The sequence below is a fragment of the Tachysurus fulvidraco genome, chromosome 11, assembly GCF_022655615.1.
Source record: "Tachysurus fulvidraco isolate hzauxx_2018 chromosome 11, HZAU_PFXX_2.0, whole genome shotgun sequence".
Lineage (NCBI taxonomy): Eukaryota > Metazoa > Chordata > Actinopteri > Siluriformes > Bagridae > Tachysurus > Tachysurus fulvidraco.
The window spans coordinates 5963733-5990856 of NC_062528.1; the positions used below are offsets into that span (position 1 = coordinate 5963733).

Genomic DNA, 27124 nt, shown 5'->3' on the forward strand with positions numbered 1-27124 from the left:
ACTACTCGAAAATAGCGAGAGAGAAAAAAAGTCAAGCTTCAATCGTAAATACGATACCTCATACATTAGGTATGGATTTACAACAACAAGCGATTCCGTGGCGCCAAATCCGTTGTGTGTTATTTGTGGTGAAAAACGGCAATGAAGCCGTCAAAACGTCAGCGGCACTTAACCACCAAACACCCAACTCCCAAAGACAAAACGGAGGAGTTTTTAGAAAAAAACGTGAGTTGAACGCTCAGCGGCAAGTTTTGATATCCTCAAAATCAGTCTGGTATTTTTTTGTTAAAGGTTAAAGCTTAATCTCTAATTTTATACTTTTAAAACTTGTTGGCTGAAATCACTGTGTGTTTGCTATTATATCCTAAAACTGTCTGACAGTTGAAACTGGCTCTTATTTTCATACAATTATCCTTTGTGTCACCTGTTGGTGAGTGAAAACACTAAGTTGCTGTTGAAGCGATTGTCTTTAGTGGTTCTGGAGAGATTTGACAGGTGAAATGGACTGGCATTTTCATACAATTTGCCATTACTGCCACCTGCTAGTGAGTGAGTGCTGCGTAAGTTTTTTTTTGAAGTAGACCTATATTGTATGGGAGAAAGGGGAAGCATTTTGTGAACCAGTCTGAAAGTTTAAAAAGATTGGTATATTCCTACAAGTTTGTTGCCACCATGTTCATTATATGCAATTAAATGATAAGTTGTTACTGTTTTACACAGTGATATGTTCCAAATGATGCATCTTGAAATTGAGGCATTAAAATTGACAACTGGTCCCTGGAATTTTTTTTATGAATAAGCCGGTCCCTGGCACAAAAAAGGTTGGGAACCCCTGCACTAGTGATTGTAGGAACCCCTATGGTCTTAGCAATTTCTTTCTTACCCAAATTTTGTGCTTCTTGTTCAGATTGTGCAGTCAGGGAAACGCAGATTTTGTTACAGCGCTAATTGACTCTGGGTTCACTGCGAAATTTATCAACTGCACCATGGTAGAAAGGATTCAGTTTGCCCTAAAGCTGCTGTAACACAGTCTAAAGTCCTGGATAGAAGACCCGCTGATTGCAGCTTGGTCATGCATTTAACCCAGCCCATAAAACACTTATTGTCAGCATGTTAAGAAAGCATTTATTGTTTCATCCATGAGTTCAGCATCATGGCTTCACCACCTACAGCCTTGCTTAAAAAAGGAAGTAAATGGTTGCAGTGGACCCTGTCAGCTGAACGACTCTTCCAGAGGCTCAAAGAAGCATTTACTTCTGCTGATCCTTAAAAACCTTTCATTGTGGAAGTGGATGCATTGCAGGCATTAGAGCAAAAATCTCTTAGTGGTTCTGGGAGAAACCCAGAACCCAGAGCTCGATCCATCTGTCTATTTCACCATGAAACTAACACCCACCAAATACAATGATGACATTGGTAACAGAGGGCTCCTAGGTGTCACTAAACTGGGACAATTCGGTTTCAGACACTTCACCTTTAATTGGTTTTTAGTGCAAGTCCAAGCAGTTTATGTCTACTGTTGTATTTCTGGTTCTAACTTTGTTATTTGTTATTTTCCTCTCCGGACTTGACTGCTGAAATTTATTATCGGTTTTGACGCAGATTCTTGAATTGTGTTGTGAATTGTTCACCAGATTTCTAATAAAGCATCATCCTGCTCTTGTTCTTCTGTATTTAATTGACAATGGGATCTTTACATGTTAAGTGAAATGTATTTAATGATAGTAAAGTGAAGTAAAAGTACCTTTGTCTATTAGGCGCTGCTTGTAAAATTGGCTCTTCGTATTTAAAACAATGTATATTTTAATGTCTATAAAAACCTGTGGGTTTAATGGCATTCTTTCATCAAAAAATGTGGTCAATTTGAATTTGCTGTTATTAAGTCACACTATAAAATGAAACCCATATAACCAGAGCAGAATCAAACTACAGTTTATTTGAATGCAAATATAAAAAGAGTCATGCAGTAAAATCATTTCAAGTGGTGTTACATCATTAGTCAAATACAAATAATGTATAATCAGGTAGCTTATTATTTAGCCATAACAAAATAACTGATTAATAATAATTCATAAAAATGAGTGAAGTCACCTGCACAAAGGTCTATTCCTGTCCTCTGATATACAGTATATAAGCAGGTCATATAAAGTCATTCCCATGTTAGTGAATGAGACTGAGCTAAACTTTTTCAATTCAATTTTAAGCTATATTTCCACAAATTATTTTTGAGAAAAGTGTTTTGTTATTTTGGAGTTTAGTTTATCATAATATGATCCTTAATAATTTCCTTACAATAAATGTGATTTATAGAGTAATTTGGTGATAAATCAAATTGCATGGTTAATGCAGTGATTGATAAAGTAAAAATAATGTACATGTTTACTGAGTAAACATTACTGAGTATAATTTTGTCCTATTGCTCACTATTGTTGTTCAGGATCAATCATTTTAAAGATATGTAATATTATTTAATCTCATCATCTATCTGGACACAGAAGTGTTTCTCCTATGCACCCTTTGGAAAAGTAAGTAACATAATGAAGAAGCTAGATAGAACCAAAATTCCAGCTCTGTGATCATCAGACTTTTAAAAACTCTTAGGAATCGCAGATTGGCGCTATTCTTCTTCCTGTTCAATAAAGAAATACATTAGTTTGCTGCATGCTATTAGCTTAATATATTTAATTTTCCATTGTAAACAAAAACTGAATATTAACTACTGTAGCAGACTAGTTAAGTTTAAGACGCAAGATATGTTATAAGGCATAAGATGTGTTTATGTAGTTGCCGAGAAACATATATTGTATGTTCTACTGCATCTTAATAGTTACATGTTAACAACACATTTTAAAATAAAAAATATGTTGTTTAGGAACAAGTTCAATATATAAAAAAATCTGAAATGAAATATTTTCCATTTCAGAGTTGAGAATTCAGATTTAATACAGTAGATTATGTTATTTATTCAATGGAATTCTACATTTGCTTAAAAATAAACAGTCAGATGGGATCATATTAACCAAATTTCCTGAAACTTTAGGTCTTGCCGGGTTGCAAATATAAATTTCATGACTTTAGAGATTTATTATTTCATTTTTATTTCCCATATCTCAAAAAAATGTACAGATATTTTGGCTTACCTGCAGTTCTGAGCAGAGTTCTTTGCAAAGAAGAGAGTATGTCTTTCAAGGCAGTATAACTAGAAACCTTGAAGAATTTCTCTTCGCTACCAGCTATCTCGATCATCTCTTTTAAGGCTTGTGGTTCATTCAGAACCTCTGGCCCCAACTGAGAACAGAACATTAGTGTATTAACAAAGACTATACCTCTTTTAGCACATGACATTGTAAAAATTAATAAACGTGTTCTTTGGCATAATTTACCATAAATCGTTACAGACAGCACACAGAAACATGTGCATGTGTGGTAAAAAGTAATTTTATGTAGAGATACAGGCGGACAAATCCAAAATGTGAAGAAAACTGATCACAGGATCCAAAAACATGAGGGAGATAACCCATGGCAATGCAGGGGAGATGACAAAACATGAACCAAAACACGTGTAAAAGTAAACAAAACCCCTCTAGGTACAATATAGAAGATCATTGATGGGACATAGCAGCAAGAAGCAGGTGGTCAGGAGCTAATGTAAATGTCCGTCCATGAAAAAGTCTGGAAGTGGGAAGCCAGACCACTGGGCTCAAAGAGGAGTAAAATTTAAGCGGCCTGGCAGGATCACGGCTTGGGAGGCCAGAAAATACCATCAGGGACTTGAAATACACCCTCAAATTTCCATTATACCCTCAAAACGTTTGTGTTAAAAGAGGTACAATATTGTGTAAAGCTGTATTAATACACATTGAGGTGGCAGAGGAAATTAGCATATGAACAAAACATCAACATTTAATATTTACATATAAAATGTACATGTTTTAGGATTTTAGCATCTATATTTAACATTTATAATTTATATTTAACATTTACATTTCATGTTACCTTTATATTTAACATTTACATCAGGGGTGTCAAACTCAAATTCACAGAGGGCCAAAATATAAAACTGAGATAAAGTCACGGGCCAAACTGAACATTTATTGAAAAATTAACTGCAACTGATCTGTAATGTTCAACCTTTTTCATGTGAAAACAAACTTTAGTTTTGCTTGAACACAGGATTTGGAACAACCAGAGCTTGATATTACAAACACATAAGAAATTAAATTTGAAATAAAAGACACATCAGTGGTGTTCATTTCTTATTTAAATATATAAAATAAATTATGCCTCTCACTGGATCATTTTAAGTTCCTTTTTGAAGTGGATCTTTTTCAAAACCAACAACAAAATTGATTGGTGGAATGCTCAGCCACGGTGGTCCTGCTCAGCCACGGTGGTCCTGCTCAGGCTCACATTTAAAAATTCTTGCCTTTTATCTGGGCACACGATGTCTCAAACTTTGACCATACACTTTTTGACAAACTCTCCCTCATTAAAGGGCCGGGCAGATTTTGCAATCTCAGCTGCCACAATAAAGCTTTACAGCCTTTACAGCAGCTTCACTTTTTGATTTTGCTTTCATGAACATAGTCTTCCGGGAAACCAGACTTTTTTTCAGGTACTCCGCCTTCTGGAGCTTCTGCTTTACGTCCAGGTCCTTATACTTCTCATAATGTTTCGTTTCATAGTGTCTTCTTATGTTATACCCTTTCGTTACAGACACGTTAGCTCCGTTAGCACACAAGACAAACAGGTCTTTATATACGTGAACAGATAATCTACCTCCCTCCTGTCTTGAAAGCTCCTATTGTCCATCTTTCATTTGGCCATTTTTGTGGAGGGTGGAATTAACTTGCCCGATGTGTCTGTAGCATGGTTGTGAACGACTGTCAACAGAGAATGACGCATTCTGGGATTTGTAGTATTAGCGGAGCATGCGCCTAGGCAGCTGTAATGCACATTTGATATGATCTCGCGGGCCAATTATAATTACACCTGAGTTTGACATATGTGATTTATATGGAAACTTACAATTGCAGCATACACTACAGAATGCTGTGAAAATGTTGTGAAATATTGTAAAAGTGTACACTTACCCCTATAGCATAGCGAACAACCCCTTCCATCTGTGGCATGTTCAAAACTTCTGTGAGGTTTCTTGCATCTCCAAACATTTCTCCATCAGACAGTAAAATAATCATTTTTTTTGCATTTTCTTTTGAGCCACTTTCAGGAACAAAAACTTCTGTGCTACAGGTAGTACATGACACGTAAGCAGTAAAATATTCTAGTAAATATTCAAAATATTTCTAGTAAAATATGCTATATACATTATTAAATTACTAACAATTAATTCACTTTGTGCAAACTCATGATAATAAATGATTGTGAACTTACAGAACATGGTAGAGGGCTGAAGCAGTCTTGGTGAGTGCAGTAATCTGTTTTATGTTCTTCACCTTATCCAAGGCACCAAGATGGTCATTATTCTCTTTCAGAGAGAGTTCTGTCCTTATGTAACCCCCAAATTGCACCACTGCAAACTTACACTGAAGAGGAGAGAATTTAGTTACTGTCCATGTACACTAGAATATATATTTTCCTATTAAAATGTACAGCATATTCACAGTATAAGATTTAATATAGAGTATTAAATGTATTAGAGACAGTGGGAGACTACTGGGAAACTTTCAGACACCATCATTGATCATTTTAAGGAGTTCCATTACTTAATAGTTTCTTGCTTTAACATCATTCAAACCTTTCTAAGTAAATATTTTCTGGAAAAGGGAATGTTTTGGGGCAATTTGAAAAAAAAAAGTCTGAAAGGTCTGAAACAACAATACAAAAACATTACATAATCACTTAATATAAAATTTTGGAAAATATACTTAGGTGAAAAAGGATGAAAATCACAGAAATATATTAAGCATGATCAATAAATATTAAAATAAATAAAACTTTTTATAAATATATAAAAATATATTTTTTTAAAGATTCTAGCATTTGAATTGTGAATTTAGCATTGTGAATTTGAATTTTTCCATAAAGTTTGATCCCTTACTTACACTGAAACATATTGGCCAAACATTTTTCATCATGTTACTGATGAAGTCTTTGGCACTTTCAAAATCCTCCGGTTCAATGCTACCAGAGCCGTCCAGCACAAAAGCGATCTCTATCCCTGCACACAAGCAGCAAAAGGATTTCACAATATTATCTATATATCAGCACTGCAGTCTAAGGAAGAGATGTACATCATACACCACATGCATCAGTCACCTGACATACTGTATCCGTTTTGTTCACAGGCAGACTGAGTTTTTATATATAATTGTAAATAAAATAAAATATAAAAAAAATAAAAAATCAGTCACAGCTTGCTTTAATACCTCCATCCTGGAAAATGAATTACATCCCGACAAATGTATCTGAATATTGTCATATACTCATGAAATTTTAACAAACACAAGTGATATTATCTTACAGAAAGCTTACAGTACATTTGCACATATATATGCAAATACTGCGGTTTACCTTCAATCCTAATGATGCTTTTTTCCAAAGAAGAGAGAAGGGTTTCCAAAGCAGCGTAATTACAAAGACCGAAAAATCGATCTTCATTGCCAGATATTTCTGTCATCTCTTTTATTGCCTGTGAATTATTCAAAACCTCTGGCCCCACCTATAAAAATAAATAAAACATTATTTTATTAGCAGAGACAATAACTCTTTTAACATGATAAGCACAACATTATTACAGATGTTGATTGCCATCATTTAAAATGCACATTCTAATATAAAGCATACTAAGTACATTTTAATAATGAACAGGCCAAGCTGATCAAAAGGTAGTGATGATGTAACAGGTGTAAGTAAAAACTACAGTTTTATAATAATAATAATAATAATAATAATAATAATAATAATAATAATAATAATAATAATAATAATAACATCGTGTGGCGGCTGGGGACAGTGCCTCTGGATTGGCAGACTGGGGTGGTGGTCCCTCTGTTTAAGAAGGGGGTGTGTTCCAACTACAGGGGGATCACACTCCTCAGCCTCCCCGGAAAAGTCTATGCCAGAGTACTGGAGAGGAGAATTCGGCCAATAGTTGAACCTTGGATTCAGGAGGAACAATGCGGGTTTCGTCCCGGTCGTGGAACACCGGACCATATCTACACCCTCGCCAGGTTGCTGGAGAGTTCATGGGAGTTTGCCCAACCTGTCCACATGTGCTTTGTGGATCTGGAGAAGGCATTTGTCTGTGTCCCTCATAGTGACCTGTGGGGGTGCTCTGAGAGTATGGAGTCCGGGGCCTCTGCTAAGGGCTGTCCGGTCCCTATATGACCGGAGCAGGAGTTTGGTTCGCATTGCCGGCAGTAAGTCAGACTTGTTCCCGGTGCATGTTGGACTCCGGCAGGGCTGCCCTTTGTCACCAGTCCTGTTCATTATTTATATGACAGTCGGGGGCCGGAGGGAGTCCGGTTTGGGGACCACAGGATTTCGTCTCTGCTTTTTTTTTCTGTCCTGTTGGCTTCCTCAAATCAGGACCTTCAGCATGCTCTAGGACGGTTTGCAGCCGAGTGTGAAGCGGCGGGGATGAGAATCAGCACCTCCAAGTCCGAGGCCATGGTTCTCAGCCGGAAAAGGGTGGCTTGCCCCCTTGAGGTCGGTGGAGAGCTCAAGTATCTTGTTCACGAGTGAGGGAAGGATGGAGTGGGAGATCAACAGGTGGATCGGTGTATCTTCTGCAGTGATGCTGTCGATATACTGGTCTGTTGTGGTGAAGAAAGAGCTGAGCCGCAAGGCGAAGCTCTCTATTTACCAGTCGAGCTACGTTCCTACGCTCACCTATGGTCATGAGCTTTGGGTCATGACCGAAAGGACAAGATCCCGGAGACAGGCGGCCGAAATGAGTTTCCTCTGCAGGGTGGCTGGGCACTCCCTTAGAGATAGGGTGAGGAGCTCGGTCACTCGGGAGGAGCTCAGAGTAGAGCCGCTGCTCCTCCACATCGAGAGGAGTCAGCTGAGGTGGCTCGGGCATCTGTTCCAGATGCCTCCTGGACGCCTCCCTGGGAAGGAGTTCCGGGCATGTCCAACCGGGAGGAGGCCCCGGGGAAGACCTTGGAAACGCTGGAGGGACTATGTCTCTCGGCTGGCCTGGGAACGCCTTGGTATTCCCCCGGAAGAGCTGGAGGAAGTGTCTGGGGAGAGAGAAGTCTGGGCATCCCTGCTTAGACTGCTGCCCCCGTGACCCGGCCCCGGATAAGCGGTAGAAGATGGAAGGATGGATGGATGGATGGATGGATGGATGGATAATAATAATAAACTTCACCTGTCTGTGTAAATTACTATTTATTTTAGTCACTAGAGTTATGAAATGTAAAATTATTTACACTTACTCCTATAGCATAGCGAACAACCCCATCCATCTGGGGCATGTTCAAAACTTCTGTGAGGTTTCTTGCATCTCCTACCATTTGTCCATCAGACAGTAAAATAATAATTTTTTTTGCATTTTCTTTTGAGCCACTTTCAGGAACAAAAACTTCTGTGCTGCAGGTAGTACATGACACAGGAGCAGATAAAGTTTTTCTAGTAAAATATGCTGTATACATTATTAAATTACTAACAATTAATTCACTTTGTGCAAACTCATGATAATAAATGATTGTGAACTTACAGAACATGGTAGAGGGCTGAAGCAGTCTTGGTGATTTTAGTAACCTGTTTTATGTTCTTCACCTTATCCAAGGCACTGAGATGGTCATTATTCTCTTTCAGAGAGAGTTCTGTCCTTATGTCTCTCCCAAACTGCACCACTGCAAACTTACACTGTAGAGGAGAGAAATGTGCAATAAACTGCATTTAATATATTTATTTATACACATACTGAATTTAATATATTATTTATTTTATTAAAGGCATTTTGATCAAGGCTTTGGGCTGAAAATTAAACCACATAATTTTTTGCTTAAAACTAAATTCTTATAGTTAAATGTAATAATACCAGACAGCCTTAGTGATTATTTCTGTCTTTTATCTAAACAGCATTAAAACAACTAACTAACTAACTAACTAACTAACTATTTTTGATTTATTGGTAATTTTTGGACATTTAAAATTTGGTCTAATTTTACTGGTGCACTAAAGCAGAAGATAATAATGTGGTATATTATTGCATAAGGAAAATTCTGTCCTTATGTCTCTCCTATACACATACAGTCCCCTCTCTAAGTACTAGAACAGCAAAGCTAATTCTTTTTGCTAAACATTGAATCTAGCTGGGTTTGAGAGCAAAAGGTGAAGAGATAAGAAATGTCTGTGTCAGGACCCGGACGGAGGAGGCTTGGAGCAGACCCGTACGCAGGATAGCTTCAAATGAAAGCTATTTTAATACATGAGGAAAACAAAACATAATCCACACGACACAGGGAACTAACATTCTTATTAATGAAGCTCACATATATACAGACGGGGACATTCACACACAATGGGGAACAGGTGTGATGACCGGGAGGAGCAGACGAAGATGGGGAAATCACGTGACACAAACAAACACAAAAGCACATGGCCATAAGTCTGCGCTGATCCCTGACGGATCTGCGCTGATCCCTGACAGTCTGCTTTTATTTCCTGATATTTTCATCTAGATTAAATAAAATTAAATTAAATAAACTTCAAAGCAAGGTAAATTTGCTAAAAGAACCCAATTTTGGTGAGCAAAGTACAGGAACAGATAAACATTTTAAAATTCTTAACAGTTTTATTTACAATTAATGTAAATAACATTTAAAATTTGGTTCCAGATCCCCTGCTTGTAACAACTGCCTCGAACAGGCAACCCAATTGGCATCACATCAGTTGAATCCTTCTTTTGTGATGTTTTTCGATTGTATCAATAGATATTATTTCCTCAGCTTTAAAATATCTTTCTTTTCTTCCATAGACAACTCTCTGGTTTTTAAATTAGTTTATTTGTTTTAAGTCTTTATACAGGTCTCAAGCCAAGAGTAGACATTCAGTAGACTCCCCCACTCTGTCTCCCCTTCCTCTGTAGCATCTGGCACTCTTCTGATCATGACACCTTCTCCTCACTACCCTTGGCCATAGACACTTTACTCTCCTCTCTTTCCTCAACAATAGATCTTCTCTGCCGTCTGTCCACTAAAGCCAATAAGAATTCTTGTTCTGCTCCTTGGCAATCAAAGAGAACTAGGATCAGAACAGAGAAGGTGGGTGAAATCAAAACTTAATGCAGATCTCGCCTCTTACTCTTGGACAAGATCTTTTCAGACGTGACTTCTGCCAAGACTTCCTTATTCAAGGAAAAACTTCCTTATTCTCTTCACTACTCAACCCTACAGCTCCACCTGCTTCATTTTCCCTGACTGCTGAAGAATTTGCTCCCTTTTACAATGAGAAAATTGAGAAAAACTTCACTTTTGCCCTGACTACACCAACCTTTCACAGCTAGGATTTCACTTTTCATTCAATTTTTTCAACCATAGCAGCAGAAGAGATTTTACAACTCGTCCAGTCTTGCAATCCTACCACCTGCCCACTGGATCCAATCCATTCCACAATGGATTCCACTATCCATTCCACTCCAGACCATCTCACAAAACCTTCTGCCCTACTTCACCATGATCATCAATGAATCCTTAACATCTGGTCATGTAATAACCACATTCAAGAGAGAAAGTGTTATGCCCTCCTGGTCTGTATCCATCAGAGACCAGTATCATTGTTGATTCAAAAGTTTTTGAACATATTGTGTATAATCAACTGTCTGTCTCGCAGAACAACCGTATCTCTCGCAGAACAACCTCCAAGATCCCAACCAGTCTGGCTTCAAAGCAGCACATTCCACCAAGACTGCTCTTTTTGCTGTCTATGAGAAACTACATGCTCACTACACCAGCCAAGCTGTCATCTCTTCTCAACCTTCTTTACCTTTCAGCCACATTTGATACTGTCAACCACTCTCTTGCCCATCCTCAGGAGTTTTGGAAATGGTGGATCAGCAGAATTGGGAAAGGAAGGTTGCTCATATAATGTAACATGGAGGGGAGAGAAATCTGCTCTATGCACACTCTTCACTAGTGTCCCACAGGGTTCAGTACTTGGTCCTCTACTCTTCTCCCTGTATACTGACTCTGTCTGTAAAGTTATTTCCTCACATGGGTTCTCTTACCACGGCTATGCTGATGACACTCAACATATTCTCTTTCACTTCCTCCAGATACCACAGTTTCTGCTCAGAGCTCAGCATGTCTGGTTGTCATATCCACGTGGATGATGGCTCGTCAGTTAAAACTCAACCCAGCAATACTCAACTGCTGATCATACTAGGTGATTCATCACCAGAAGCTCGCAACCTTGGGGTAACCATGGACAATCAACTGTCCTTTTCCTCGCATGTTGCTAATATTACACGCTCATGTAGTTTTCTTCTGTACAACATCAGAAGGATTTGGCCATTTTTAACTACACACTCTGCTGAGGTACTTGTTGAGTCTCTTGTCATTTCAAGGCTGGACTACTGCAACTCACTGCTAGCAGGTCTACCAATGAATGCAATTTGTCCCCTGCAAATGATCCTGCAGCTGCACAACCTGTTTTCAAGTTCTCCCATTCCATGCCACTGCTGCATGCTCTCTCTTACCTAAAAGCTCTTGTAACTCTTTGCACTGCACCTAACTCCCTCAAAGCTACCAGCACTGCTCGACTGGCCCCACCATCACTCAAGGTAAGAGGTAGGTACTGTATACACCAAGACTCTTTTCTGTTCTGGCACTGAGGTGGTTGAATGAACTTCCCTGCGTGAAGACCTACCTTTTCCCTTTGCACTTAAACTAGCACTTATTATGTAAAAAAGTCACCAACCTAGTGAACCAGTGAACCAGTGAACTATTGAGAGACATTTAAAAGCACTTTTGTCGCTCTGGATAATGGCGTTTGCCAAATGCTGTAAATGTCAGTTACAGGGTTTTTTTTTAAAAAAAAAAGCCCATATAGCTGGAATTCTGTTCTATTGTATCATCTATTGATCTCACATTCGAGTTCCTTCAGTGTAAGCCTTGTCATTTCAATATTTCTTATTTTATGTGCATAAAAACAAATGATAATAGTGACACAAAGTCACATGGTAACCTATTAGAAAATATCAGTTATCAATGGCTGCTGGCTCCTCTCTACTTCTCAGCTCTTACACATTTTGAAAAGTTTCCTAAATCTTTGCATCAGTTTGTGACAATAGTCAGCGTTACTGGTCAACCTGTCCTTTAACACAAGTGACAGCTTGAAAGGAGCCTTGTGCAAACCTTGTGTTATCTTTATTCACCTACAAGGTAGATTAGAGGTACTTGCATGTGTGTGAGCAATGTCTGGGCCTTCAGGTGTTGGAAGGTATGAAGGTATCTGCTATGTTTTATGTCTTTGTGTTGATAATCCAAAGAGGTATTTATTGGATAAAATGTTCTATTTATATAATGCACAGTAATGCTGATGCTTAGCATATTGGACAGCATATGCTGTCACAGTACTGTATGTGTCTTACTCATTATATGAGCAGCCATTATGTGTGTGGGGTGACACTAGGTTTTCCTGTCTAAACAAAGACTGGCTCATTTTGTGATGTCAACTATGCTTAGGCACGATGACGGTCAGCTGCTACTCTGGGAGAACTGTGCTGCTGCTACCTGGGTAGAGTCATGTACTTTTTACAGGTTCACCAAAATCTGTTGGTCCCTCCCATTGGGGTAAGCAATCATATCTGACTGAAGATCTGAGTTGGTTCCTTGTAAATCCTCTGTTATACATTTAACAGCTTGGTGAAACCCCACCGTAGTTAGGAGGGTGAAATGGAGTGTAATGTTATGTATGTGACCATGTTCTGTGAACACCTGATATTGCCAAGGTCACCTAAGCCTCAGTCTATGTACACATATGCACAGATATGAGATATACAGGTGTTGAAACTCCCCCCACTAGTGACTGGTGTTCATATAGCACAGTTACATGACCTTACATTTTAATTTAGAATTTCTGTGCTTGGTCTAGTTGATGCTGTACTTACATTGAAACATGTTCTCCAAACATTTTTCATCAGTGTATGAATAAAGTATTTGGCCCTTTCAAAATCCTCCTGCACAATGCTACCAGAGCCGTCCAGCACAACAGCGATCTCTGTGCCTGCATCTTCAAATAAACAAAAAGCAGCAGATGATTTCAAAAATAGTACCTACTGTATATGATAATTTATTTTTTAGTATTTTGTCTAACAGTCACCATATTTAAGTCATCTGATATATCAAGTTTGTTCATTGATTGACAAAGATAAAAATACCTTGATCTTCTTCATTTGTATCAGTGCTGGAATCACTTTGACGAGCTATTCTCTTCCTCGAGTGGTCTAATAAGAATCAGCAGTGACAGTTTTTGAATGTCTTAAAATATTTTAAAAAATATATGTAAGTGATTCATTATTTTATTTTTAATGGAATTTTTAAAAGCATCTTCAGATACTTTTACCTTGAAAACCTGTTTGAGTTCCTTGGTATTTGTTATTGTTGTTGTTGCTGTTCATGTTTTTTTGTTCCAGTAGCTGTAAAACTAATATGGTGTATTGGTATTAACTGAGGATCATTGAGAAGTCTCATAATGAGAGATTTTCGTGGGCATGTTTTAGTGCAGACACATACCCAACATATTGGGATAGACTTTACTCTTCTCCTGATGATCAGATATGAGGGTACAGTTTCTGTTGAAATTCTCAGCTGCCGAGTTAATTGTCCGAACTTGGTCACAAACCTACAATTTGAGATAAGAAATGCTTTATTTCAGAGTCATGAGCTTTGGAGATTCATCTGACTTTCAAATATTTAAAAATATCAAATGGTAATGGTAAAAATGCCAATGGTATAAATAAATAGCAAGGATATAGCTGAAACCTGTGTTACTCAAATAAATAACTGATTAATGAATGAATGACTGAATGAAAGAATGAATTTTCAGTGACTGTCAGATGTGCGTTAATAAAAGTTTTCGAATTCTGGCTCATTTTTATTGCAGTAAATGCATGTTTTAAATCAACATATAGAAAATTTCTTTTGAAACATTTTATACAAAACAATTGTTTTAAACTAGAAAATTAGATTGTACTTATGTTTGATTACATTAAGTCTTTTCTGTATCTACTATGAACCTGGGGTGGTTATTGTCACAAGATATGGCAGACTTGAATGGTCATGAGTGACTGCAGATGGCTGTGATAAATGATAAAAAATATTCACCAGAGCATTTTAAATTATATTTACAATTATGGCATTTGGCTGACAAAAGAATTCCTAGTACCCTGAGAGATAATGGGTACAACTCTATAGCTCTAGAAGCTTGGATGGGACATGGTACAAAGTTGCAGGTAATAAGTGACTTCGAAGCCAAACTTAAGTATATTAAACTGGATGCGTCAGCTAAAGGAAGCCAGTAGAGGGACTGTAGAAACGAGGTAGTGTGACAGAATGTGAGGAGGTTGAAAGCAGTTTGTGGAGCTCCATTCTGCAATAGTTGCAGTGGTTGAATTGGAAGATGGTGCCACTTTGAACATAAAAGCCTCTGCATGTATATATAGCTTTGACCATTTTCTACAATTTTTATTTCAGCAACTACGCCATGTTGTCTGTCTTTCACGGTCAATATGTAAAGGAAATGAACTCACTGCCTAAAAGAGAAGTCAATATGTCTGATGTATTTAGAGAAATAGGTTGTCAAGGAAAACAAAATAAAAATGGAAAAAAAAAAGAAATTAAAGAAAAATGTATTTTTAGCAACCCTGTAGTTGCCAAAAATTACATCAAAGCATCATCATGGAAGAGTTTTTGAGTCATTGAATTTGTATGTCATTGAATATGTACCAAAAGCTGCTCCGTATCTTCACTCCAACTGGATGCTACAGACAAAGTTGGTCTCAGACCTTTTGTTACCGCTGTAAATGATATATTAGCATTAGCAATAAAATTGTTGCAGATGCAAAAGGTTAATGTCATCTTACTGTAATTATTATTTAAAGCCAACATAAACATGCGTTATTAATTAGAGTTAATTACTGTAACATGTATAGCAGGCCTGATCTTTATTTTAAATACATACACAACTGACAACACAATTAAATAAAAATAACTTTACCATTAACATATATTTCGGCACATCTTTTGTCTGTGCAATTAAAGAAATCTCCAGAGGTAGGAGAAGGAACAAACACTCTAAAAAAAACACATCATAAAAAAAAAGCAAACATATATTTAATTTTATTACTGATTTATTATTATTTTGATGTTACAGATATTTCACTGTCTTATTTTATTTACAAAGCTTATTTTAAAAAATACCAACCCATCTCTTGACTGAATAATTGTTTGACCAAACGGCAGGTCATCATTTGCAAATTTCTTCACAGACTTTGAGAATATGTTGAATCCCACTGCTGTGTATATGCCTGTGATATAAAAAAAATCCAACAATTATCTGATTTTTTTTCAGATTTTTCAAGCATACTTTCCTCTGTTTTTTTATACCTTTTTATAGCCTATAATTCACATACCTGTTATGAACAGCACAACTGAAAACATCTTGCTTACGCCACCAAGTAACTGTAAGTAAAAGTTAACTGTGCTTTAAAAAAAAAATTGCCTGATTTCCTCTTTATCTTTTCTGTATTTGTCATACTAAATGGTTTCAGATCCTCACAAAAACATGAAATTAAAAATGCAGTTTTTGAAGTTTCATTTCGTTATTTAAGGAAAAAAGGATATGCAACTCTTGTATCAACCTAAACATTTCATGTTCAGCCTTGCTGAGGTTGCATCTTCCAAAAATGTTCTTCCGCAGAACATTCAGTATATACGTATATACAGAATATATCCAGTATAATCCATACTGAAAGGCTTCAGGCTCATCATGGTGTTTTTTATGTTTCTCTCATTAGTAATGGCTTTCACCTACAGCTAATTTATACTTTTGAGCCATATCAACTAGATTTGCTAATGGTGAAGTATCCTGTAACGAGGAAGCGGCGGAATCCATATAGGGAGTAAAAAAAGAGCTTTAATGAGGCAGAAAATGAAACAGTCCAAATGGGTAACTAAAATCAGCATCAAAACAAACAGGCAAAGAAATCAAAAACCAGAGAAGCAGTCATTGTGGCAAACAAAACAGACAAGGGCAAAATCCAAATGTGAGATACCCAAAAACACATAAACAGGTCATACACAATGGTAAAATAACAATGGCAGAACCAACAGCTTCAGGAAATGACAATACTTCATTTTGGATGGTAGCATGTACCTCGTTATATGTTTGTGAACTCTGTGACCCAGAAGTCTAGTTTTCTGGTGATGGCGCCCTCTAACAAGCTGAAGGAAGAAGAAAAATAACTTCCTTGCTTTTTCCGAGGCACTGTTGCTATAAAAAACTGCTGCACACTCTTTTAGAGAAACAGAGTTTTTAGAGAGTTTCTGGCATTCTTGTACTTTATATAGTCAGTGGTTTATAATGGGGCAGGGGAGCAAGTCAATATTCAAAAGATAATATATGCTAGTACAAATTAAAATGTTTTTTATTGTTGCAGAAGTAACAGGTAAAAGGTTACCTGGCATTTAAGCAAATAGTGGTTGACTTTCAAAATGGACCATGTGGTTGTGGGGTTTTTGCCACTTCTTTCCTACAAAGCTGACGTGAACGCAGGGTGTGCATTTAACCGATATCTTGGTCATTTTATAATCTAAATGTTGTGGTTTCATTCATCAGATTAGAGTTTTAGGCAGAACAGTTAACTTTTAAAAAATAGTTCTCCATTACAGTAACCATGTAATGTTTAATAACCAAATAAATAAGTATTATATGATAAAGTATAATTAAATTATTAATTATAGTATAGATTATGAAAACTAATTCTGTTATACAGCTCAAGCAGGTAATCAAATAAAATGGATACATCTTTAAATTGTTAGAAACAGTGTTTTATCCCATGAGAAAACTATTTACTTGCTGTTCTGGATATAGGTATAGATTGAATCGACCTTTCTGCATGACAGGATGTGGTTTTGTTTGTACAAGCTAGGTGTAATATTGTCTCTGAGCATTTGAGCTCAGCCTCTCATAATCTGCCAAAAGGAGCAACTACAGTGAATGTATTTGTTAAAAATATATATTTAAATACAATGCCTGGGATTTTGTTAGGAGTATAACAAGCATAATTCAAACAGAAATGTGATAAACAGGTTTCGTATTATATTTTAGCAAGTGTCCACATATATTTTAAAGGTGGGTGTGTTTCAGGAAATGACAGAGGACAGTTATGTATTTCTGTGCTTCTTACATTTCATTGTAAAGTTGTGTGGGTATAGGACATGCGTGTGAAATACCTTCTTCAGTGTTTAATGATTTTCAGTGCACTTGTGCGAGGTGGTGAGTGGAAAATTCTACTTTTATCTTAGTGATACATTAAAGATAATCAAAAATGCCCAATTTATACTTATATAACAGTTTTTAACGAAAAACGAATGTTTAAATAAAATTGCATTTTACATGTGTCCTTATATGACTGTTAACTCGTAAATGGTTGTATGTGACAAGCACGTTCTGAATCGAATTAGTGATGAACATCATGTTGCTCTCCATTGTCTTTCAGGATCACACTGCTTACAGTCATGTAGGAACATTACTCTAAACATTCAGCTGGGCTCGCAGATGTTGCTCCCATGCACCCTTTTGATCAGTAATGAAACCAAGGAAGCAAAATGGAGCCATAATTCCAGCCTCCTGAACATCGGGCCTAATGGAACCGTCAAATTTGATGATCCTAGGGATGGAAAAATAATAGTATTCCCCTACCTTTTCTATAGAGGAAACTTCTCCATCCTCGTTCATCAGCTCCAAGCCTCTGACATGGGCATGTACTGCTGTCAGCTGAGCCAGGAATGCCAGAGAGTTGAAGTAAAGCTCTTGACAGAAGGTAACACTTGGGATGGTGAAAAGTCTTTCAAATTAAATGTTGTCTACCTAAACTAAATTTGTTGTAGGAAACCAGCTAATTAGAATAGAATAGAATATACAGTAAGTTGATATGCTAATTAATTAACTATACACACAAAGATACAGATAAGGCATTACAGTAATAGTTTCCAATTTCCAAGATGGGCTCTTGATAAGCGGTTACTGAAAGTGAGATCATTGAGAAAATGTTTTCGTCAAAGAAACTATTTGATTTGAGCCACGTGTCTCAGTGATGGTATAAATAGAACGATGTGGCAAACTATTATACAGACAAACTTAAAGACAGCTGCATTTGTGATTTACTGTATTTGTCCATTTTGCCCTTCCATGATTTGTTGAATATATATACAGTATATATAAACAACTGCCTCATGCTGTCTGTATATTGCAGATATAGCAATGGTCTATTGGATTTACTTTTCCAATGCTGAAATTATGGCCATTATTTGGTTGCAGGTTTGAATTTCTCCTGGTACTACATTGCTGCTGGAGTTGGAATATTTATTCTGCTTGTGATCGTATTTAGTCTTGTTGTCTATAAACTCAGAGGTGAGCATATTCACATTTCTTATTATCCTATAAAAGTATACTCGTCACTGGGGTTTATGTTTTGTACACTGTAAATTTACAGTGTTTATTTTACAGCAAAATACTGGGTTTTGTTTGTTTGTACATTAAAAATAATATTTGACAATTAAAGAAGTGAATTGGTTTTCATTAAAATACATGAAAACACAATGCAAAGTGGGATAGCTAATATTTTTGGCAGGGGCAAGAAGGCTAAAAAAAATGTATGCATCAACCAAGGGACGTTCTTGGTACTTATAGTGAAGGCAAACATGAAGACTATTTTTTGTTCCGACAACTAGGTGATGAAATGGACTTCCCCTAGATGTCCGAACAGATGAGTCATCAGTTGTCTTCAAATTACAACTAAAGTCTTAAGTCTTTAAGTCTTTAAGACTTTAATGAACAATTAAAAATACTATAAGAAAAGTTTTTAGACTAATGATATTCTTAGATCATGTCGTAGTGAATCAGTATCAGGATGTATTTATTGATAGAGGATTTAATGTAAATGTAATGCTTTATTTCATACTGTAATTATGTAATAATTTTTACTTCTTTTTTTTTCCTTTATAAAACATTTATTTTAATGTTGAGAAAATAGGGTAATGTTTAAAATGCAGATTATCCTTAACAATATTACAGCACTATGTTACTGTAACTAATACCTTACTATAACAATTACTAGAAAATAGAGATTACTAGAAAAGCACTTTACTGGCAATTCTGCTGTGAATTAATTATGCTATATTTTTACAGTAAATGTTTTACAGTGTACCTTCCATTAGAAGATCACAATTGAAAAAGGTGTAAAATTGGAAAAGAAATTTATAGCAATGTTTTCTCTGAGTTTGCAGGAAAGTGTTCAAAAAGATCATCTGATTCCTATTATATCAACACAAGTCCCAAAGGTGAGAACAATTTGTTGTCATCCAACCGTCTCTAAAATCTTTATGAAAGCAAGTTCTTTGACCTCATGACCTCTTTGGTGATTATATTATATAAGAGCAAAGAACAGAACGAACACAGGGTGTTGAGAACGTCAGGGTTGATGAGTGTGATGGTGAGTATGAAGACATACAGTGTGATACACATGACCCGGATTATGAAAACACAACTGGAGACGAGCATGACGGCCAATATGAAGACACAGTGAGTGAAGAACAGGATGAGGATTATGTAAACATTGAGGGAAGAAATTCTAAGGAACAGTCTGACGATATTCACAGTGAGAACCAAACTGAACACCATTTGGAGAGAGATACGCCAGGTAATGGAACGTCTTATCACAAACATTGCATTACGGTAGAAATTATCACACATGACATTCAAGACAACGTTTGTATTATTATGTCAAAAACCTGCAGGGTGATAATCACACTTTAACATTTGTCTGCTTAAATAAAAACACAGCTGGGAATAGTTTAGGCTGTAATACGATGGCGCAAGCTAACTAACATATCTAGCTGATTAACAAGTTACTAGAAAATATCTTTGTTCGGCTTTGCTCTGCATTGCTTCTCAAGTCGTGAGGTATGAAGCAGCTAAATCATGAACATAAATGACAAGCAATCAACATACAAAGACATAGTAGCCCCTAAATATTAATTTAACAATTTGATTAAACAAAGGACAACTGAAAATCAATTGATTAGTTGAGAACTATGCACATTAACTGCTAAGAAGATTAAATAGTACTGAAATTTAAAGTTAGGTAATAATACATACATAATTACTGGTGATAAGTGGTTTTAAGTGGTTTATTTCCAGTTTATGTGGCTAGTTTTAAGTGGTTTATTTCTATTTAAAATTTTTGATCTTTATTCCAGGTCACCGTGATGTCTATGGTATGCATTTTCCCCCATGGAATTTTTTTTTAATTTGTTTATTCAATTTAATAAGCTATTTTTACAGAAATATTGGTCATCCAGTGGTCTCTCTGTTCTTGCCCAAATACTGTGTTGTCATTCACTATGAATCTTCTCTGTTTTTAAGAAAATGATGAGCATGGTCTGAAACAAAAGTCAAAATTCCCCCCGAAAGGTAATACATTTTTGCTTTCATCGTATTCATCATCCATTGTCTATAAAATTACTAAACATGCTAATGACTGAACCTCATTATCATCAGCAGCATTCAGAAAAATGACAAATCAGCAGTCAGTTTCCCAAGGACTATACTATGGTACGTAACATTTATATTATTTTATATTATACTTCTTAAGCATTTGTTGATGTTTCCTGGTAACAACACATTTGTTAAAAAAAAAAATGAAACCACGATTAATCTTGTCAGATCAGTTTCCACCAGAATGTTTCTTTGGGCAATAAGCTGTTTTTTTTTAATTAGAAATCTAACTTAGTATTTGTATTTCTGTTCAGTTTTGTTGATTGATGTCACATTTAAGGGGGAAAAATATCTAACTATGTCCTTAATTTAGCTTATGTTGGTTCAATATACTTACATCACAAAAACCTGCAATTTTTAGGAAGCTTGTGTAGACATTTTATATCCACTGTACATGAACAAGAAAACCATCTTGTTCTTTTTCCGTCTAGCTAATTCTTCCGAGATACAAAAGTCTGCACGTGTTGAGAAAAGAAAAAAAGACAAAGGTACACTGACACTATTAACACCACATATTCTGTTATACCACAGTATGGTTTTTGCACGATTTTTGTACAGCCACCTGGCTCAGTAGTAGCATGTTATTATGAATACACTGGTTCGAATATATTATTGTTCTCATTATATATAAGGGCACAACTTGGGACTATAAAAAATATATTGAAAATGGCAACAATGGCAAACTTACAATGTGGTGAAATTGTTTAGCTGAGATGTATAATGGAAGGTGTATTGTGTCCTCCATTAACAGTAACAGTAAGAAAGGCAGAGAGAGAGAGAGAGAGAGAGAGAGAGAGAGAGAGAGAGAGAGAGAGAGAGAGAGAGAGAGAGAGAGAGAGAGAGAGCAGTAGAGATTTATATTTCCTATAACATAACTAATTACAGGAATTGTAACTATACATTTTTCATGGACTTTACACATCATTTAATCTATATGCCATTAAATAATGTGTAAAAATGTCATTTATTAATAAATTAAACTGTTGACAAATCACTGTGATATAAGCAAAATAACTCTCTTAACACGTGTTGCTTTATCCGTTGCTTTATCTGTTCTGTTATTTCTTACATAATAACTACAAGAAATACACAACAAAAACATTTTAACAATACTAATATTTTGATTACTCTGTGAATATTTTGATACACTTCTAATATCATTTGTATAGAATAAATAATTACGTTTTACCTGCACCTTGAATTTCCTATGTTAACCAAAAAGCAATGGGAAATCACCAGCACAGTTTAATGTACCATGCTGAATGTACAGTATTTATACTTCATGTAATTACCATGCATGTTAATGATGATATTTTACACACACACACACACACACACACACACACACACACACACACACACACACACACACACACACACACACACAGAGACATACACACAGGCACACAGGCACACACACACACACACATATACATATATATATATATATGAGAATAGCTAGTTCTATATTCTATATGTTTCTATATTATTATTATTATTATTATTATTATTATTATTATTATTATTATTATTATTATGAAAAGGTGTATTTTTGTAAATATCACAATTATCACAGATTGACTGGACAATGACTAGAGATGTTTTTAAATGTTTCTCCTTTCTCTTTTTTCTCCAGCTGAATATCAATTCAAAAATCCATTATATGACCACACTCCAACACAAAATAGATAGTCATCTTCCAATTCACTGTGAAATAAGCCTGTTAACATAAATGTACTATAATATTCTGTTAATTATTGTTCCACTAGATTTGTGAATATAGTATAATGTAATGTGAGTATATTATAATATAATATAATATAATATAATATACATTGGTCCTAAGCTACGTTTCCATTCTGATGATTATATGCTGAAAATCTGTAATATTTTTTCCTGAGGTTTGTAATTAGCCCTATGTGGCGTTTGGCATTCAGCATGCATGTTTGTTACATATATATATATCAGTGCATAGAATTTTGTTCAGTAGAATAACTAATAGCAAATTCCATTAGATTTTTGACATTTTGAAATTCATCATGGTCACACAGACTCAGGCTAGTGGGAAGATGGCAAGAAGCTGCAACAGAAGATACCAAGAGACAGTGGAAAAACCCTGATATATATATATATATATATATATATATATATATATATATATATATATATATATATATATATATATATATATATATATAAATTTTTGTATTTCTGAGCTTTGCAGTTTTAACTTATGCCTGTTTTCATTACATATTAAAGATTACCTGTGGTTTGTCAACACAATGGATTTATGTTAATAAAAACTTAGGGCCTTTTAACACCTGGTCACTTCATGTGTTTTCTCTGATCCGATAGCTATCTGATTTGTTAAAACTGTTCCATTTACATTAGGCCACATAAATGCGTCTTGGCGAATCGGATATCAATCTGATCTTTCTACTCCCGCCCAAAATGCTAATATATTGTACCTCATTTCCGGGGTATTTGAAATGGAACACGCTTTGGTGTATGCGGTTGCTACAAAAAACAGCATTTACTGTTTGCTACATTTTCGCTGGCAGCAGCAGTGCATTTTAAGACCCAACGAGAAACCTGGGTGAAAGCGCTGGTGGGAAAACATATTTGTTTCTGGCACGATGCACGACTCGTGAGTCACCTGCGAGTGACCTACTTCCGTTTGGGAGGAGTATAGCACTGATGTATGTGGCTTGAATAACCACATTCATTTACACCTGTCCAGTTTCATCTGAAATACGTCCCAGACCACCTCATGAAGTGGTTTGAGCGATCGGATTTATATCTGTCTCGAAACCATTTCAGAGAGCATTTACACCTGGTCTTTTTACGATCGGATAGATAGATAGATAGAAAACGCATGAAGTGACCAGGTGTAAAAACCCCTACAAAGTTAATAAAAAAAAAACTTGTGTCCTGCCTTTAACTGCCTTAAAAATATTAATTAAATGCATAGCTGTAATGTTAACTACCTAGAAAACCATTAGCAATAAAACTAATATTAGTCTCCTTATGTTGTCTTAGCAGATTTTTTATACTCTTTTCTTTGGAGCACAGTAGCTAAACATAAACACGTATATTATGGATTTTAATGATACACCATACAAAGATAATACAATCGATGCAAAACTATATAGTTGAATATATTAAACTTTGTGGCTGACCATTGCTTAAGTGAGTATGTGTGTGTGTGTGTGTGGGGGGGGGGGGCTGTTAAAGTGGTCAGTGTTGTGGCATAGTGGGTTTATCCAAATATACCTAGTGCAGTCCTACAAGAGAACTTACATGAGGGAGTCACAGGTTCACTTTCCTACACTGGTTTCAGTTGAAGTAAAACACTGTATTTATGCTAGCTGGGGAACATCATCAATCATGTAACCTGGGATCCGTGGGTGTTTTGGGTCTTTCATCATCTTCACCAGGAGACGCAGACAAGGCTATTTTAGCCACAGCTTGTGCCCTACCAGCACATTTTCATAGATCTACAGAGAAAATCTTTAGGCTTTATCTACTGCTGTAGTAAGTTGTAGTGGTGTAACGGGTTGCCCACATTTTCCTCTCTACTGCGATACCAACTGCAGAATGGTCTCTCATAGGGCTGTCTAGCAAAGCCTCTGCACCCTACCCTATACATGCAAATAGCTTGTTCTCCAGCCCTCTTTGAAACCCACACTGGAAATTTCTACTGCTCAGAATGCTTTATCCATGCACCTTTTTTCCCTCACAACTCTAAGCTGAACTATGATGATAATATGCTGACAGCAGAACAGTTTCAGGCTGGAGGGTGGTCTTAGTGACTTATACACTTATACTTATACACTGTATTATGATAATTATCTAATCCCTAAACTTGTTTCCTTTTGTCCAGGCATCTTGCTGCTTCATTCATACTCTGCTCGCACTCCCTTCTTTAAGAGGCTCTGAAATCATGCTAGCCTAGCAGCATCTGCTCTTTTCTGTGGGTTTTGTCATACCAAAGATTTCCAAAGGTGCACTCATCTGAATTTTTTTTTTTTTTGACAGTTCAACTGGCTTTACCAGCATGTTCATCCTTGGATCAAACAGGAATATTGAGATGGTGCTGCCTGTGATAATATTTTATTTCCACTCTGGATCACTCTGATGCTACTGGTATTGTATAGTACCATTGCTTGGTAGTTCTTGTCTCCTCTTAGCCTATATTTTATATCATTGTCATTTCCTGTCCATGTGGTGCTTGCAGACTGTTTTTGTATCTGATATTCTAGTGTACAGTATATTGAGGCCTTTCAACACAAACACTGTCCATTTGTATAAGTCATTGCCATTCATGCTGTCCAGCTTAGTTGCTCTCCCTCAGCTGGGGGTAGTCTTTCTGTCTCTGGTTTGTCATTTGAAACTGAAGCTGACAGAGATATATCTAACAAGACTTGCAGCAATGGTGATGTAGAACTAGTGCATCGATCAAGAACTGGTGCATCATATCTAGTTATATTACACAAAGATGAAGATGCTAGGTGAAAGAAAAACTTTAGCAAGTTCATTCAACTAGGTTAAAAATTAAAAAATACATTCTATACTTTAAGGTAATTGAGCTTACCCCGATGAGCATAGAGTAATACTATAAGCTAACATTAACAGATTTTATACAGTGCAATGATTGTCTATACTGTATATTGCTCGGTTTAAACATGAAGCTGAACTGCCTGAGGCCCTCATTGGATGTCAGTATAATCAGTATAATCTTTCTCTATGTTACTTAGTGAAAAAGGAGCCAAACCTTTTGGGAGCTCACACAATATTTTTCCGTAGTGTATTATATATATATATATAAGTTGCCATGGTTTATTATGTGATGGACTGGTTGGGCTAGAAATTACATGCTCAGGTCAGCCAAGCTAACAGCTGGAGTCAACATTTACACTAACCTAATAATACTTAAATTTGAGATAATATTTAACCGAATATAACTAATATTTGTTATTTCTGCTTATTTTCACCTTGTGCAATAAGTTACCTAGCTGAATAGAGAAGGGGTCTTTTAGGCCCTTCTTATTTTGTTGGAGCTACTGTCTAACCTTAAAAAAGACTCATGTGCAAAAATATCACCACAAAAATATCACATCAGTCATGCCCTTTCATTTCTTATCAAATAACTCCTGTAAACACAGTTAACATAAGTAAACAATTTGACTAGATATCAGGTCTTAGATGTGTAAATGTAGCTTAGAAGGTCATTTTGATTTAGCCTCCATTCAAGGGGAGGGATTAAATATTGTACTGAATCCAACCACTAGAGGGCCTCAGAGACATGTGTGTGGATTCTTAGCACACTTACAGTATAATACCAAAGCAAACAGAAAGAGCAATTTAAAATTGACATTACAATTATAATGTGATGTATCATCATCTTATTACAGACTTTAATTAATTAAAATTTAGTATTTAATATTAGAACTTAAAAAAGTTCATGTTGTGTAAATAAAATAGTCATGCTGGACATTGAGGTAAGGAATAGTTTTCCCAACAAATTAAAAACAAAAAATCTTTTCCCATATATATATATATATATATATATATATATATATATATATATATATATATATATATATATATATATATATGTATGTATGTATACACATATCTCTTTATTATTTTTTGTACACATATAATATTCATATATTGAAAATAGAAGATTAGTATAGAAGACATTGCACAAAGAAGATATCTTTGTAATTTAAGAGTAGAAAATCAGAGAATATTAGGACTGATTTCATGAATATAGACTTTCTAAAAAGAATGGACTGGTCAATAGTTTTTGAGGCTTCACTCATGTATACAGGCATGGGTACACACGACGTGACGAGGGAACCAGCAGCTTATTTCTCTGTAGGTGTGAAATGGTTTGCGTTAATTCCACGCAATGAGGTTTTGTATTGTTCTCAAAAAGAGACCATTGAACTTTTTGAAATCCTTCTTAGAGGACTGAAGACTAACTAACCAACCTAGGTTATAAGTTTACATTATTAAAAATGTATATATCCATCAGACCTGTAATAAGGGGTTTAATGGTAATTGTGCTGCTGATGTTTTTGTTAACAAACTGAATGCAATATACTATCGTATGTACAGCTAAAAACCATGTTCGCTAATATTTCCAAAGATTTCAGTCAGCCAATGCCAACGTATATTTATGTCCGAGGTATGAGTTGGGAGATTATGAGATTATTAGAAACATTAAGGATTTCAAAAAGTTGTGTATTTAGCTAAATACGCATTGTTTTATATATTTCGCTGCAGACAGACATGGTCAGTATTATGATGCTAGTATAATGACCAGGCGGTGCTTTGTCATAATGGATACACCAGCCTTTAT

The 27124-nt window shown here is 35.9% G+C and overlaps 2 protein-coding genes across 8 annotated transcripts; one reads left to right on the forward strand and one right to left on the reverse strand.

The window, feature by feature from the left end:
• Positions 1–1916: 1916 nt before the first annotated feature.
• Positions 1917–15760, reverse strand: LOC113658888 (collagen alpha-5(VI) chain-like). Of its 2 annotated transcripts, none has more exons than XM_047820871.1 (16): positions 15608–15760; positions 15400–15502; positions 15193–15269; positions 14922–14992; positions 13710–13818; positions 13540–13620; positions 13355–13420; positions 13085–13206; positions 8687–8838; positions 8406–8559; positions 6535–6682; positions 6066–6187; positions 5395–5546; positions 5094–5247; positions 3141–3288; positions 1917–2629 (listed from the first exon to the last, which is right to left on the reverse strand). In XM_047820871.1, the coding sequence occupies exons 1-16, from the start codon at positions 15633–15635 to the stop codon at positions 2598–2600; spliced, it is 1719 nt and encodes a 572-aa protein (XP_047676827.1). In that variant the 5' UTR covers positions 15636–15760; the 3' UTR covers positions 1917–2597. The 2 variants fall into 2 exon arrangements, with proteins under 2 accessions (XP_047676827.1, XP_027027166.1); XM_027171365.2 differs by having other exon boundaries at positions 6066–6181; positions 15608–15759.
• Positions 15761–17165: 1405 nt separating this feature from the next.
• On the forward strand, positions 17166–26148 carry LOC113658885. 6 transcript variants are annotated; one of them, XM_027171359.2, is made up of 10 exons: positions 17166–17472; positions 17696–18019; positions 18517–18609; positions 19485–19538; positions 19634–19897; positions 20457–20474; positions 20623–20670; positions 20758–20811; positions 21186–21242; positions 24793–26148. In XM_027171359.2, the coding sequence occupies exons 1-10, from the start codon at positions 17415–17417 to the stop codon at positions 24858–24860; spliced, it is 1038 nt and encodes a 345-aa protein (XP_027027160.1). In that variant the 5' UTR covers positions 17166–17414; the 3' UTR covers positions 24861–26148. The 6 variants fall into 6 exon arrangements, with proteins under 6 accessions (XP_027027160.1, XP_027027161.1, XP_027027158.2 ...); XM_027171360.2 differs by having other exon boundaries at positions 20761–20811; positions 24793–26147; XM_027171357.2 differs by lacking the exon at positions 24793–26148 and adding an exon at positions 22391–23167 and having other exon boundaries at positions 17168–17472.
• Positions 26149–27124: the final 976 nt, after the last annotated feature.

Excerpts from the sequence above, each read along its gene's own strand:
- LOC113658888 (XM_047820871.1), bottom strand. The coding sequence starts at position 15,635 with ATGTTTTCAGTTGTGCTGTTCATAACAG. Across the intron at positions 13,207-13,354 it reads TACAAATGAAGAAGATCAAG|ATGCAGGCACAGAGATCGCT; the intron begins GTATTTTTATCT and ends GTTTATTTGAAG. Across the intron at positions 5,248-5,394 it reads TCAGCCCTCTACCATGTTCT|CACAGAAGTTTTTGTTCCTG; the intron begins GTAAGTTCACAA and ends TACTACCTGTAG.
- LOC113658885 (XM_027171359.2), top strand. The coding sequence starts at position 17,415 with ATGCGTGTGAAATACCTTCTTCAGTGTTTAATGATTTTCAGTGCACTT. Across the intron at positions 18,610-19,484 it reads TGTTGTCTATAAACTCAGAG|GAAAGTGTTCAAAAAGATCA; the intron begins GTGAGCATATTC and ends CTGAGTTTGCAG. Across the intron at positions 20,812-21,185 it reads TTCCCAAGGACTATACTATG|CTAATTCTTCCGAGATACAA; the intron begins GTACGTAACATT and ends TTTTCCGTCTAG.